At 47.4% G+C, this 15,655-nt stretch overlaps 1 protein-coding gene across 4 annotated transcripts in view; it reads right to left on the reverse strand.

Moving 5' to 3' along the window:
* The window catches only part of SPAG5 (sperm associated antigen 5), a 577,046-nt gene that overhangs the window by 97,744 nt on the left and 463,647 nt on the right, over positions 1-15,655 (reverse strand). For all 4 annotated transcript variants that reach the window (XM_085649122.1, XM_085649121.1, XM_085649120.1 and 1 more), the window contains one exon: positions 9,405-9,548. In XM_085649122.1, coding sequence (XP_085505248.1) covers positions 9,405-9,548 — 144 coding nt within the window. The remainder of the gene's footprint in view (positions 1-9,404; positions 9,549-15,655) is intronic.

The raw sequence follows: 15,655 nt of genomic DNA on the forward strand, positions 1-15,655 counted from the left end.
TCCTATTTTACAATACGTTTGTTGTGCAATTTAGATAGCAAACATTTTCAGAGCTCGGCTTGTCCTCTAAGATTCGAGCCAGACCCTTGGCTCAGCTCTCCCAGTAAACTGATTGGCTCGTCCACCTCTAGAGTATGCTTGCTGCTGCCGTCTCTCCCCTATGCAATCCCGAGCAGCGTCAGCAAAAGTGAGCAAAGAACGCACTTGGAAACATGCACTGGAGCAAACACCCGCACTTCTGGTTGGGAAAATAGTGTTTAGCTGAGTTAGTTTAATAGCTAGTTGAATTGTCAGACAAAAAACAGAGAGGCTATTCAAATGCCAAATAAGCATGCTTGTTCTGAACACAGCGAGCGCTTAAGGGATAAACTCCGGGCACATATTGTATTGTAATTGCATTTATATAGCGCTTACGACCCCTGGCGAGACGTCGAAGCGCTTTTTTTCTGGGAGTAGCACGCTACTCCGGAACCCATAAAGGATTAGTGGTGAATTAGTATAGGGAAATATGAAAGTAATTTGAGCGGTGGATATATTAGTTATTTGGATTGAGAAGGATAGTGGAGGGATAGAAGCGTCCACTGACTATTTTAATAGGGTGGACGTTATCCACACTGCCAAGTTGGGCCCCACTGAATTTTTTTTAACTCGTCCCAGTGTAATATTCAGACATCAGGACAGGTTCAACAATGCCAGCAGGTTTTCCGCTTTAGTTACCAGCAGTGAGGAGCAGGTGGTGAGGGGGCTTTGTTATTTCAGATTCCTACTGGGTCCATAACAAAGTCTGAATTTAAAGGGCCACCAGGTCTCCTTTTGTTCGAATGCCCTGGCTGGGAGCTATCTGAGCCTCACTCCTAAATGTAAATGCAGTGGAGGGGAAACAGGCGCACACAGCTTGTTAATTAACAAGTAATTGAGAGGCATGCTTTTGACTTTGTTCAGTCCCTGTATACAAGAGATATGCATGCACTGTTTGAATGTCAGATGTGTTGATCTGCCCCAGTATATAAACAAATAATTTAAATACATCCATTTTGTTTTATTTCTTTTATAGTGCTACTTTTTCCAGTGTGGGGTGCCAGAGCCTTTTAAATCACACAGACACAGTATATATTGACAATAAGTCATACGAGTGTGCAAATCAATGTACAGGATGTGTTTCTTAAGAAAATGAAGGTTACAACGTGTGGGAGTCACATGTCCTCCATAGCTCACGGTGCAATATTAGAAGGATTACAATTTATGAACTGCAAGTAACAAAAGGATCGGTGTGTTAAAAGTAGTAACCCACTTATCCATTTACTTAAAATAACAACCTGTTATCCGCGTGTTATACAATGTGCTTTGCAGGAGACACATTAACCCTCTATGCTACTTTGATTCAAAACTGAGGCTAGACAAAACACCAATCTCAAAACAAGTGCATTAACCCGCAGAGTTATCTTACCATTATTATTCCCTGAGATTTACTGAGCACACAGATCTCTGCAACAGGTGCCTTAACCCCGTAAGATATTTTAAAATGCAAACTTTGCAACCAACAAAGAAGAACAGATTTACTGCCACATTTCTCCCTGTCAACAAATGCTTTGTGGCAGAGTTTAAAAAAAAAAAAATATTATAAATTGAGGCTCAGATTTTGCACTGGGATTGGCATAACTCCCAACACAAAATCTCACTTACTAAATCTCGTAATATGCTTAAATGTACTCATGATATCCCTGCTAAACATATGTGTTAGGTCTTAAGCTCCGATGTCACTTCTTGTGATGACATTTCCTGTGATGCCACATTCGATGTGATGTCATGAGGCATGATGTTACTTGCATTTTGCCTATCTAGGTTAGTCCCCAGAACTTCAGTTTTTTAGGTCGAGCCTGGGCAGCGCATGCGCTGCTGCGAGGCATGCAGTATTGGAGTATGGACTTGAAGTTTCGCCCACTCTCCGCCCATATTTTTAATTGGCTTGTCTCATTGTCCGTCGTAAACGCTGGCTTCCAATTCGTTATTAGGCTTATTAGTCCCTCCTTTGTACCGCCTTGTCTGCATTTGTTACCTCCCATAATGACTGGACCTTTTAGTTGTCTTGTTACACCGTCTGCATTATAAGTCGGTAAGCACTATTTTGTTTATTGAATAATGGGGACACATGCGGCTGTTTCTTGTATTTGCAGCGCGTCCACACAGCACTTGCGGGACAATGGCGGATGCTTCCCATATGGAGTGCAATGCCACTCTAACTTTAAAAGCGGCTGCCGCCTACCCCCACAGAACTCACGGGACAATGACGGACGCTTCTGGGTTTTTAACACTATTAAGCTGAACGCGGAGTCCGCTTCAGGGACACCGTGCTTTCTTTCAGCTTTTTTTTTTTTTTACACTTGCCTTCAGGGACTCTGCGCTCCGTTTCATTTTCTTTTTTAACTTTAATGGAGAGTGCGGCACCCGCTTCAGGGACACTGTGCGCGGTTTGTTATTATTTTTTTTAACTTCAATGAGGAGCGTGGTGCCTACTCCAGGGAAACTGCGCTCTGTGTATACAATATGCCTCGCCTTTTCCAAACTTTGACCTACTGGTATTGTAAATGACAATGCCTTTTATTATTATAAATAGCATTGCCATCTACAATGCCATACCAAAGGGGATGATGGACGGAGCGTTTGAGCAAATCAAACACTCACCCCCAGTCAACTGATCTGGGTTTAATCCATCATCATTCTTTAGCTCACTCCACCACCCCAGTTCAGACATGGCCATATGCAAATCGGTCTGACCCTGTGCCTCATCTACAATGCCAACAGCTCAAAATCTCGCAATTGCGAGACCTATTGCATTGCAAATGCTTGTTATGACTAGTACCCTGAAGAAACTGCAATGTAATGCACTTCAAGAATTGTCTATTGATATGAAGAGTGATAATATAAAAAGATGTACTGTTAAACCATTAATAATAAACGTGCTAAACACACTGAGGATCTTACGATAGAGAGCTTCAAAAGGTCCGACTTGACACATGAAGCTGTCCAGTTATGTGGCCTGTGGCTTTAGTACTGAATATGCTACTTACCAGTATGCATCTGTTCTTGGCATGTAGGGCTGCTGACATTCATATCTGTGCATAGATCGCCCCTAGTGTTGGGTCCGGATGTTTGCACGTTGTTGTCCTGGAAGAGTCTTCGAAGTATCACGAGATAGGTGACTCCTCCCCTGGACCACAGTGCGCATGGGCATCCTCTCCATCCTTAGATTGTTTTTCGCCATTGTGGCAGTGATGGAGTAGATACAGTAAGTGATGGCCATGCTATACAGTAATTCTGAGAGCTGCAGCCGCTACAGGCGCCGGGGATGAGGGTGGGCGATATGAATGTCAGCAGCCCTACATGCCAAGAACAGATGCATACTGGTAAGTAGCATATTCAGTTCGAGGCAGGTGGGCTGCTGAATTCATATCTGTGCATAGAATACATAGCAGTTCCTCCATTAGCGGTGGCTACCTGTGCCGGCTGCAGCAGTCTGAAAAAGAGTTTTGAGAACAGCCTGTCCTACAGCTGCTTGCTGTTTTGAGTGTACATCTACACAGTAGTGTTTGGTAAATGTATGTATAGTGGACCATGTGGCTGCTCTACATATTTCCTGTAAAGGAATGTTTCCTAGGAAAGCCATGGACGCCCCTAACTTTCGTGTTGAGTGGGCTCGTGGGGGAATCGTTAATGTGCGTTTAGCTTTTTGATAGCAAACTTGAATACATTTAACGATCCATCTGGCTATCCCTGCTTTGGAAATGGCGTTGCCCTTGTGTTGTGGAGAAAAGGCAACGAAAAGTTGTTTTGTTTTCCTAAAGTCCCTAGTTCTGTCTATATAGTACATGAGGGCCCTCTTCACATCTAGTGTATGGAGCATTCTCTCTGCGACATTTTGTGGATTTTGAAAGAAAACAGGCAGTTCAATAGTTTGATTCATGTGGAACTGCGATATCACTTTGGGCATGAATTTGGGGTTGGTACGTAGTACCACCCTGTTTGCGTGAACCTGTATGAATGGCTCTTGAATGGTTAGTGCCTGGAGTTCACTAACTCTTCTTAATGAAGTGATTGCCACTAAGAAAGCTACTTTCCAGGTGAGGAATTGAATCTCACATGAATGGAGAGGTTCAAAGGGTGGACCCATTAATCTGGTGAGGACCAAATTGAGGTTCCACACCGGTGCCGGTGGGTGTCTTGGGGGAATTACTCGTTTGAGTCCCTCCAAGAAGGCTTTGATGGCAGGCACTTTGAATAAAGAGAGGTGCTGCCTGTTTTGGATATAGGCTGCTATCGCGGTTAAATGGATACGTATTGAGTTGTAAGCCACATTGCATCGGTATAGGTGTAGGAGGTAACAGATGATGTTTTGAATGGATGCGTCCAGCGGGTTAATGTCATTGTTGTTGCAGTAAATGACAAACCTTTTCCATTTAGCCGCATGATATCCATACAGTCAGGTGGCAGGTTTAGATAGCCAAACTCTAAGACTTCAGGAGCCAGATTGCCAGGTTCAGCTGTTGCGGATCTGGGTGCTGAATCTCGCCATGGTTCTGCGTCAAAAGTGCGGGTTTGATCCGCAGCCTTTGATGCGGCACCACGGAAAGTTCTAGAAAGGTGGTGTACCCTGGTTGGCGCGCCCATGTGGGAGCAACTAGGATGAGTGTCAGTGAGTGTTGTCGCAGTTTGCGTGCCACTAGAGGTATTAGTGGTGCTGGGGGAAAAGCGTACGCAAATCTGCCGGACCAGTTCATCCATATCGCATTGCCCTGTGACTGTGGATGTGGGAACCTGGCGGCAAAGCTTTGGCATTTTGCGTTTTCGTTTGTGGCGAATAGGTCTATCTCTGGATGACCCCACTGTTGGAAGTACGGTTGGAGAACTGACGGATGTAGCTTCCACTCGTGCATCTGGTGGCTGTGTCTGCTGAGCAGATCCGCCATCTGGTTGTCCTTGCCGGGGAGGTGTTCCGCCATGAGGAATATGTTCCTCTGAATGGCCCACTTCCACGTGCTCTGAGCCAGATGAGACAACTGTGGAGAGTGTGTTCCTCCCTGCTTCTGTATGTAGTACATGGCAGTCATGTTGTCCGTCCGGATCAACACGACTTTGTTGCACAAGTGTACTTTGAATGCCTTCATGGCTAGGAAGATTGCCATCAGTTCCAGAACGTTGATGTGCATCTTCTTTTGTTGCGTTGTCCATAGTCCCTGCACTGTGTAAGTGAGTACAGGAGCTCCCCAACCCTGGAGAGAGGCGTCCGCTGTCAGTATTATTTGTGGAACAGGCTCTTGGAACGGTCGGCCCTTGCAAAGGTTTTGTGGATTCCACCAATGCAGAGAGTTGTATGCCCGACCGCTCACCAACACTAGGTCTTTTAATTGCCCGTGAGCCTGATTCCATTGACGTGCCAAGCACTCCTGAAGCGGGCGCATATGTAGTCTCGCGTGCGGGACTATGAAAATGCAGGGGGCCATCATGCCTATCAGCTGCATGAACACTCGCGCTGGAAGGGAGTGTTGAGGTTTGAACTTTGTGATCAGCAGTTGCATGCTGTTGATCCTCACTAAATTTGGCTGAGCTGTGGCTGCCAGAGTGTCTATGGTCGCGCCCAGGTACTGTCGTACGTGTGCGGGTTGGAGATGTGATTTTGGGTAATTTAGTGAGAATCCCAGACTGTGAAGAAGGTGAATGGTGAGGGACATGTGGCTGGCACATTGCTGGGCTGACTTTGCCTGAACAAGCCAGTCGCCCAGGTAAGGGAAGACGTGAATGTGTTGTCTCCGTAGATGTGCCGCCACTGTTGCTAGGCACTTGGTAAAGACCCTGGGTGCTGTTGTTACTCCGAAGGGGAGAACTTTGAACTGATAGTGATGGCCTTGAATAGTGAACCTGAGATATTTCCTGTGTGAAGGGTGTATGGGTATGTGGAAATACGCATCTTTTAGGTCCAGTGTGGCTAGGAAGTCTCCCTGACTGAGTAGCGGGAGAACCTGCTGTAGGGTGAGCATATGGAAATGCTCTGAGAGAATGTATTGGTTGAGAGGTCTCCGGTCTAGTATAGGTCTGAGCGACCCGTCCTTTTTTGGGATTAAGAAGTACAGAGAGTACACCTCTGTCCCCTGCTGGTTGACGGGCACGACCTCTATTGCACCTTTTTGCAGCATACTTAGCACTTCCTGCTGCAATAATGCCAAGTGCTCTACGGACATAGGATGGTGCTTTGGCAGTATGTTGGGTGGAGTGGACGTTAATTCGAGACAGTAACCGTGTTGGATAATGTCCCTGACCCACCTGTCTGTGGTGATGGTTTTCCACGCTGACAGGAACCGTTGGAGTCTCCCCCCCGACAGGTGTTATGTGGTCGGGGGGCAGGGAGAGGGCGTCACGGTTTGGTTTTGGGGGAGGACCTGGTGTTGCCGTAACCGCGTCCTCTGCCCTTGGTGCTGGAGCCACGATATCCACCTCTGTTGGTTTTATCATAGGTACTTTGTGTGCCTCCTTTAGTGTACTGCTGCTGTGACCCCTGACCTCTAGCTGCTCCTCTATTCCCGGGGCGACGAAAAGAGCCACTACGAAACTGCTGCGTCTGCAGAGCCCCCATTGATTTCGCAGTGTCAGTGTCTTTTTTAATTTTCTCGAGGGTAGTGTCAACTTCAGGGCCAAATAAATAGTCTGGGTTGACCGGTTGATTCAGGATATTGTTCTGAATCTCTGGCTTGAAGCCTGAGATTCTCAACCATGCATGCCGTCTTAACATGACGCTTGTGTTGATTGCCCTCGCCGCTGTGTCGGCTGCATCCAGTGCGCACTTGATGGATCCATTGGTAAGGAGTTGTCCCTCTCTAATGAGGAGCTCCGCTGCCTCTTTATATTCATCTGGCAAATGTTGGAGTAGTGAGTCGAGTGTGTCGTAATGGGACCTATCATAAACGGGCCAGGAGTGCCTGTGTGTTGGCAATGCGCCAGATGTTCGCTGCTTGCACTGCAATCCGTTTGCCAGATGTTTCCAGCACTTTGGACTCCTTGTCCGGGGGAGGAGCATCACCTGTTTGTGAGTGGGCTCTCTTGCGAGCATTAGCAACCACCATGGAGTCCAAAGGTAACTGACCCCTAATGTACATAGGGTCTCCGGGTGCAGGCTTGTACTTTTTTTCAATCCTGGGGTTTAGCACCCGTGCCCTGGTTGTTTCCTTAAAAATGTCTTTGGCAGGTTTGAGAACCCCTTTTAACATGGGCAGAGTCTTGACAGTTCTTTCGGAAGAGGCGAAAGTGTCCACCAAGAAGTCTTCTTCGACAGTGTCAGAATGGAGTTCTACTCCATGATTGGCAGCAGCCCATTCTATGAGGGCATCAGCAGTGTCCTCTGTGGGAGATGTCTTTACGTTATAAAGCTGCGTGTCATGGGTATCTGGTGTGGTACCCTGGTCTGTGGGGTCATCCCATGCCTGATCTGGGTCTTGCAGGTCATCATCAGGATCGATATCCCCAGGGTAGGTGGTATCATCCCCTACATAGTCCTCTACTGCGTCCGCCTCTGAAGGCGTCGGAGAAAAGGACGGTGGATCTTGATGGAAGGGTTGAAAGTGTTCATGAAGCACTGGCTCTGACCCTGCCGGTAATTTGTGTTTGAGAGGAATTTTATAGGAGTCCAATCCCCTCTCTGGCGTGATTTTCTGCTTGCGGAGCATCAACCTGCCAGTGTTGGCGTCGATGAATTGTGGCTGTGAAGGCTCGAGATCTGTTTGTCCAGTGGATGGGGACTGTGTCTGGCGGACACGTGTCCGAATCTCGAACAGTTTCGGCGCCGTGGGCGGCGGCAACCCAAACGTGATGTTGGTCGGCGCCTAGGGTGCTTTGGAAGCCTTGTGCGTGTCGGGACCCGACGTAGAGTGGAGGGCTGCCCGTTCTCTGATGCGTTGCAACGATGCCGAGACCTGTTGCACGGTGAACGCAGATGGCTCTTTGGAACCGGTCGGCACCTTGGAGGTAGGCGTCGAAGCGGCCCCCGACTTCTTTGCAGTCATGGGGTCATCGATCCGAAGGGGGGTATCGACGCTTGTTGGAGTCGATGACTTGGCCGGCGCCGCCGTCTTAGACGTCGATGTAGACGGGGTGGCCACCTTGACTTTGGTGGTTGGGGCCGATGTCTTCGGTGCCAGAGGCCGAGGCGCCTTGTGGGGTCCGAGGGCCTTCTTCTTCTGCTCGGCAACCGTATCCGCTGCGGTGAGCTCGGCACCGAAATCTCTTTTTGCGCGGTCGGAGCCGATGACCTTTGCCGGCGTCGAAGGAGTGGAGGGTTTCGAGGCCTTCAAGCCGATCACAGCCAGTTTCACTTTCGGTTTCGACTGAACTGGTGTGATGGATGGTTTCGGTTTCGGTGAAGGGAATCCAGTCGTCTTCGACAATAATGGCTCTTGCGAAACGTTCGAGGCGGGGCCGAAGAACCGTGAGATTGATCTCGGGTAAGGCCCGAAGGCGATCCCTCGACCTGAGCCTCATGACGACGTATTTTGTCGGCCTCCGTATCGACGGGTTGGCATAGCTCCTCGCTGGAGCTATCTTCCTCGGCCCCAAAGGCCTCATCGTAGTCTCCTACCTCGTCGATGACTTCTTCTCTCTGAAAGATCACCTCATCGTCGTCTTCCGACCAGGAATCGTGTTCGGAAGCGGGGCTGGAGTCTACTTCTTCCACGCTCTCGGCGTCCTCGTCTTCGGTGCTAAAGATGTTGGCCAGCGCAGGCGCCGATTGCTGCGCCTCCAATCTCGCTGCCCGTCGATTCCGGAGAGTCTTCTTCGATCGGAATCGGGCACAGGCCATACATTTGGACTCATTGTGATCCGGTGAGAGACATTTGTTGCGTACCGGGTGGACGTCGATGTGTGGGTATTTCGCGTGGCATAGAGGACACCTTTTGAACGGAGTCCTCGATTCCATCGTCGAGCGAAGTTCGATATTCGGACCAAGCGGATCCGAAAAGCTGGAGGAAGGTGCTAAAGCACTAAAGAAACTATTTGATACAGAACGGGAACAGTACCGACGATAACTAAAGGCCTTTTGGCCTTAAACTGAAAATTCCTAACTTGAGCCAAGATAAGCACATCCGAACCCAATGGCGGAAAAAAACAATCTAAGGATGGAGAGGATGCCCATGCGCACTGTGGTACAGGGGAGGAGTCACCTATCTCGTGATACTTCGAAGACTCTTCCAGGACAACAACGTGCAAACATCCGGACCCAACACTAGGCGGCGACCTATGCACAGATATGAATTCAGCAGCCCACATGCCTAGAACACAATGATTAATCCCACTTAAAGAGCAGCTAGATTGCAGCTTTGCTTGGATACGAGTGTACGACACTTCCGTCTTGGCATACTTACATCCTGCTGTAGGAGTATTTTCTCCTGGATCCACGCCCGGGAAGAGGCTTCACTGCTGGAGGAGAGCTCTGTCCGCAGCACTTCAGTTTCTGTCTCAACGAGCTGCAGGGAACGCTTCAGCTGAGAGATTTCAGAATACAAGTTCTAAAGGGAGAGAGAAGACTGCTGTAAAACTACAATAGGATGTGTGCCAGGACGCCCTACTCATCCAAACGTGCGCGACAAATGCAGTCACAGCGCCGTGTGCTTGTAGATACCCAAACAACGAAAGAAGGAATGCGGTATTAACACTCAGGAGAAGACAAGGTGGTACCCTCCAGGGGCACAACTAGGCCCAAACTTCGGGGGGGCTAACACTCTCAGCCAGGGCTGGCCCTAGCACTGGTCGCACACGGTGCAACAGTCTTCTTTTGGCACCCCTCCCCATTCCACCTTCTCCATGAATTCCCTCACTACCACTCACCAACAATGCACCTCATCTCGTTATAGCACCTTTCTGACAAACATTTCATTTTTTTATTGCGTTACTCAGTTTACTCACACTCAGTTCTGTGATCTGCATGGTACATGTTCTTTGTAGCCAGCACATTAACCCTCTCACTGTGTAGGTGGCAGGAGTGCCCATGTGAGTGCATGGTGAGCGATGCGACAGTGTGAGATTAGGGTAAGAGGAGTGAATGCAGGGTGAGTGAGGTGACCATATGAATTTGGGTGCGAATGTAAGTGCAGAGTGGGACGAATGAATGAATGGTTAGTGATGGGCTTGTTTGAGTGAGTTTGCAGATTGAGCAGTGAAGGGGACAGGTGATTGAAGTATCACATGAGTGCAGGGCGAGTAGTGTGCTCGTGTGACTGCAGGGTGAGGTACAGGGTGAACAGCACTAGTGCATTTTGAGTGCAGAGTGATAACTGTGAGTGCAGGGTGGGCGGGTGAATGGTGTGAGTGCATGGTGACCAATGTGAGTGCATTGTGATTGCTGTGAGTGCAGGGGGAGTGTGAAAGTGAAGGGGGAGAATGAGGAGTGCGTTGTTTGAATGCAGGGTGCATTCCTACACCCTTACAGTAAAGCGGCGTAAGGTTTCCTATATGTTAAACTATTGCGGCATTAATCAGGGATTGAGGGCGGAGGAAATAAATAATGTGTTAATCCTGCCAGAAACTTCCAGTCTTAGGATTAGGGTTGCCAGCCCATTATTTTGATGTCCCAGACGGTACGAAAATAAACAGTCACCTAAAGATGTATTTTCAGCACTTATCTGTGCATACTTCGAACAGCAAATATAAACAGAAAACACTCTTAATTGTGTTTTAGGGCTGCCTGAGTGATCCATGACTAATCATTAAAGGGAACAAAGAAAAAAAAAATCACATTGCAAAAGAATACATACTTTTTTATTTATAACCCTATTTAGTGTCAAGACAAGGTCTTTGCAGGCTCTTTAAACAACACATGGCTGGCATTTCTTTTTTGGCAACCCTACTTTATATTCCTTTTCATGAAATGCATTCTCTCACTACAGCAGTAAATGTAAAATACAAAAGTAAGGAATAGGTAGAGTGGGGGTTGGGGGGGGGGGGGGGGGGGGGGGGGCAGGGGGTACTGGAACCAGAAAAGAAAAACTCGAACCTTGGTAACCAGTTCACTAAGGTATGTTAATATGCAAATGGTCTTTAATGACCTGTGAAAAACTCGGGCGTGCGGGAGATAAGACTCCAGACACTACTAAGCCGAGCCCAAAGCAGCTCTATGGGCGTTGCACGCTTGGTACCCTCATACAGATGAACAATGGAGGGAGCAACAGGTGTCTTTGCACAATTATTGAAGGCTTCAGCGGTAGTCGGCTCCAGTAGATGGGGCAACAGAAATAATTTAAACAAGCATTAGTAAAGCCAATAGGTCTCACCTTTGACATACTGACTTTGCCAATGGTTTTTATGCACGCTGAGCAGCATCCCCGATGCTTTGTATTGTGGCAAAGTTAGGGTGGGGGAACCTTGGATGTGAACAGGGTGCTAGTTTGTAGATGCTCACACTACGCATGCACGTGTCTACAAAATTACGTGGGTGTTCTGTTTTCCTATTCAGTTACCGATCTGAGTTGGATTTGTAAATAATTAGAAAATAAATAATGCAAAAGCCTTTTTTTAACGGATGGGTAGGCGGAAAGTGGAATTAACACGTGAGAGAGAGTGGTGGTGAATAACAGCAATACGGGGAGGTAACGGCAACATAGGAGGGGACGCAAAACCCAGCAGGGTGTGGACGGGTGCACATTTGGGAAAGGCAATGGAGAGAAACACACCAGCGAGTGAAAGAGGGAGAAGTACTCGAGAAACAGCAACACAGAGTGCAGTGCATGGAGTGCTTAACACAAAAGAAACAAATGAATTAATGGCATGGGCTACAACAAGGTTATTAAACTGCATTGGGCTCTCCAGCTATCGGTGGCATTACCATCAATGGCAGTTAAGGTCCGCTGTATTCATATGCACAGCTTTTGCCACAAACTCTGGGTGTGCTGCTGCAGCACGTGTTTAAATTTAAAGGAAGAATATCCCACAAATCAGCCCTAAATAATGATATCTGACGAAGGCAGTTAACCTTTGATTGGGGCGGGTTACCCTTCAACACATTCCTGGGCTCTGGCGTGCGCGTGACTGCAATTCTGCGACGACGCTCAGAGCTCCTCCGTGCGCGCCCGGGACGTCACATTCAAGTTCCAAACAGGGTTTTGTGACACAGTGTCCACCACCTTTAACCACTATAGGATGGAGTATAGCATCAATCCACCAAGACCATTAGAGCAGCTGCGCTCCTTAACGGCCACATTTGCTCGGTTGGTTTTACTTAAAGAAATCTAACTGCTAACCCCCTGCAAACCACAAGTTGCACCAACTGGTGGGAAACCCCCAAGCTGCAAATTCCATGGAGAATGAAAGGATGAAAACGTGCAGTTCAAGTACAACTCAAGAGTTTTTTTATATGGAAGGTCCAAGATAAAACTGCGTGGGCCTGAGGCATGAAACAGTGAAACTGCGACAAAAAAGGGTGCGTTTTATGGACAGAAATTCACCAGGAAACTGCAGTTAGGGCTTTGGTTGACAATACATCTAGGGCTTAGGATGATCAGACGTCACAGATTTGTCGGGACACTTACAAATTTAGGACGCCTTCAACTGAAGGCACATGTCTGTAAATATATCACGCTTTTTTCTTCAAAGAGGGACGACTGGCGCAGAGGGAGAGAAGCCCTCCTGTGTTCCTGTGCAGGATCAGTTTGCAGCACTTACCAAGCTGCAATTAAGTGCCACAGATCCAGAGAGTCCAAGCTGGATCTCATTTTCCCTGTATCATTGTCAAAAACATACCAAGCTCGTGCCTCATAGATATTTTAGAGAGACTGGAGGGCGCAGACCTTTGGGGTACAGGAGCTGCTTGCGGCAGTCTTCTTCCGACATGGCACCACAGAGAAGTGCATTTAAATCAGGGGTCTCCACCCTTTTCTGTAATAAGCACTACTTATGATCAATTAAAATTATCCCGAGCTACTGTAAGACTGACAACAGTGCTCACATCAGTGCATTAAGCAGGGTTGCCAGCAGTAAGGTAAAAAAAACACTATCGATTTGTAACGGATCTATATGGAAAATACATAACAGGCATAGCTGCAATTCCCGGGCACCAAGGTAATATTATGATTAATAAATGTCTCCAACTCATATCATAGCTTTCAATTTATTTTAGAAATGGAACAATATTTCTCCAAACATCAGCTTATACATTCTGTTAATACACACATTTTCATCTCAAATACAGGCCTTTTAATTCTGGCATACAAATAATCTAACCAAGCAAAGGCTTTCATGTTAGTAGTCTGAGCTGCACACAGGTGACCTACTTACAGGTCACTGGAGAGCTAAGGGAAGTTCACGAGATACTTCTTGGAGACACCTGATTTAAACATAGTTTCTGAAGGCTGATGGTGCTCGAGTCGTGACTGCATTTCAGTGCTTTTCGTCTCAGATTACTTTTCACTAGCCCATCTCACCGTACCGCTACCTCTCCAATGCATAGATAGTTAAAGAGGACTAATGGAAGGGGTGTCACATTTATTTTTGCCCAGGGCGCTCTCTGATCAAAGGTCAGCTCTGGAGGTATGGTCCGGTTTTTAGTTTTCAACACCTGGTCATCTTTTGGAGCAAGCTGCAAACAAGCATTGGCATAGCCAATAGGTCTCGCCTGTGGGACCTTATAAGTGTTTAGCCATGCAGCACATTATCCTGGGTGCTTTAGCATCTACTTCATGAGCTTTGCCATGTGATGCATCCAGTGTGCAATGCTCCTTTGTGTTGTAGGGACAATTCAGATAGGCTTTGTCTGCTAAATATGCTGACGCGTCGGAGAGCTGCAATCTGATGCTGGTCGCAGTGCTCTCTGGCTCAGTTGCCTGTGGGAGTGGTGCATGACACGCCTTCTATAAGTCTGATATCAGAGGTCTGGTCTATTCTAGAGTGCTGGGGACCTTGGTGAAGGCACTAGGTGCTGATGTCAGTCCAAACATTAGTACCACCAACTAGTTGCCACTCCACCCTACCACGAAGTGCAGGTTCCACCTGTGCAACTACAGGTTGGGTTGTTAAAATACACGCACTTCAAAGAGAGGGACATCATCCAGTCTTCTGCTCCCAGTGTCAAAAGAACCTAAGCCAAGGACAGCATCTTTAACTTTTATTTGCAGAGGTAAAAGTTCAAGAGCCGGAGGTCTAGGATTGGATGAAGCCCTCTGCACTCCTTGGGGCCCAGTAAGTACAGCAAGTAGAACATCTGCTCAATTCCATCAGTCCTTTCTGCAGCAGGGCACTCCTGCTACAAGAATGGAAGATGGTTCCCTGACTGAAGGCACTAAGGGGGTGTGATCTGGTTAGGAGTCTTCTAGAAGGGTAGGTAATAGCCCCTATCTACAATCTGTCAGACCCATTAATTTAATTTCATTGCCTTCCAGGTCTGTAGAAAGGAGGATACCCATCTTACAACAGGCTGTACACATTAATTGAAGGGGAAAGCTAAAGTGGCTCTACAGGTGGTGCACTAGGAGAGGAGGAGCAGTAGTGGAGGGTGGCTGGGTCTGATGGTCTTTACCTCTGTCCCTGGCCTTGGTATGCAGATTCACTAGCCATCCTGCTGTGGGAGGTGTGAACACCTTCCTCTGGAGCAGGCCCCGTTTCTGACTTCAGAGCACAGACTCTCACCTTCAGGGTATCACAAACTCTTCTCTGGTGATAGGCTAGAAGATGCCAGTCAGCCAGCATGCTACATGGCTGGTATGTTTTCAGGGTGCACCTCCTTTAAGGTACCCTCTGGGTGCATAGCTAAATGAATCCACTTCTGGCATCAGTATGGATTTAATAAGACAAGGTGTTTCATTCCAAACACCATAGGTTTCAGTGAAACCATAATGTAGCTGGGGAACTTGTAATGACCAGTATCCAGTAAATATGCTTAAGATGGCATCTCTGTTCACTTGTACTATCTAGAAATTGAACTAGACAGCACAGGGGCATACCTGCTCATGCAGACATGTCCTCACATGTAATATAATGCACCCTGCCTTAGGGCTATAAGGCCTGCTGTGACTTACATATAGTTCATGCAGTGTCTGTGGGCATGGCACATGGTGTGTGCCACTGAGCGTTTTCACATTTATCTGCAAACACATCTGCCACCATCAACGACAATATGATGGCTATTTCCAATGTAGGTTTTCAACAACTAGCAGGGGCGGCTTTGGTGAACATCCTTCTGTCCAGAAATCCAGGCAAAAATGTTAGACATGCCTTTTGATGGTTACATTGTGGTTGGAAATCACATAGATGGTCTGCAGAACATCAAGACCGATATGGCACATTACCTAGAAACTTTACAGTTTGGACGCCCAGCTTCTACTGCTCTTCGTGGCTCAAGGAGGTCTAACTACATCAGTACGGAGGTCAAAGAAAACCTTACTATCGTCTAATACTGTCAGGTCATGATCCATGCTACTCTCCTCAGGAAGAGGTCTGCACCAAGGCTACATACAGCAGAACATCAGCAAAGAAAAGGGGACCATTTTCTTTATCCTCCCTAGTCAACCAGAAGAGAGTTTGACATTTACCTGCTGCAACCCCCTACATACCCACTCTTCCACTCGGAAAGGAACACCATCTGCACTTGAAGGAGCTACAGTATGTGACTGTCCTCCTTTAAAAACGA

Source organism: Triturus cristatus, chromosome 3_2 (genome assembly GCF_964204655.1).
Source record: "Triturus cristatus chromosome 3_2, aTriCri1.1, whole genome shotgun sequence".
In the NCBI taxonomy this organism is placed as follows: domain Eukaryota; kingdom Metazoa; phylum Chordata; class Amphibia; order Caudata; family Salamandridae; genus Triturus; species Triturus cristatus.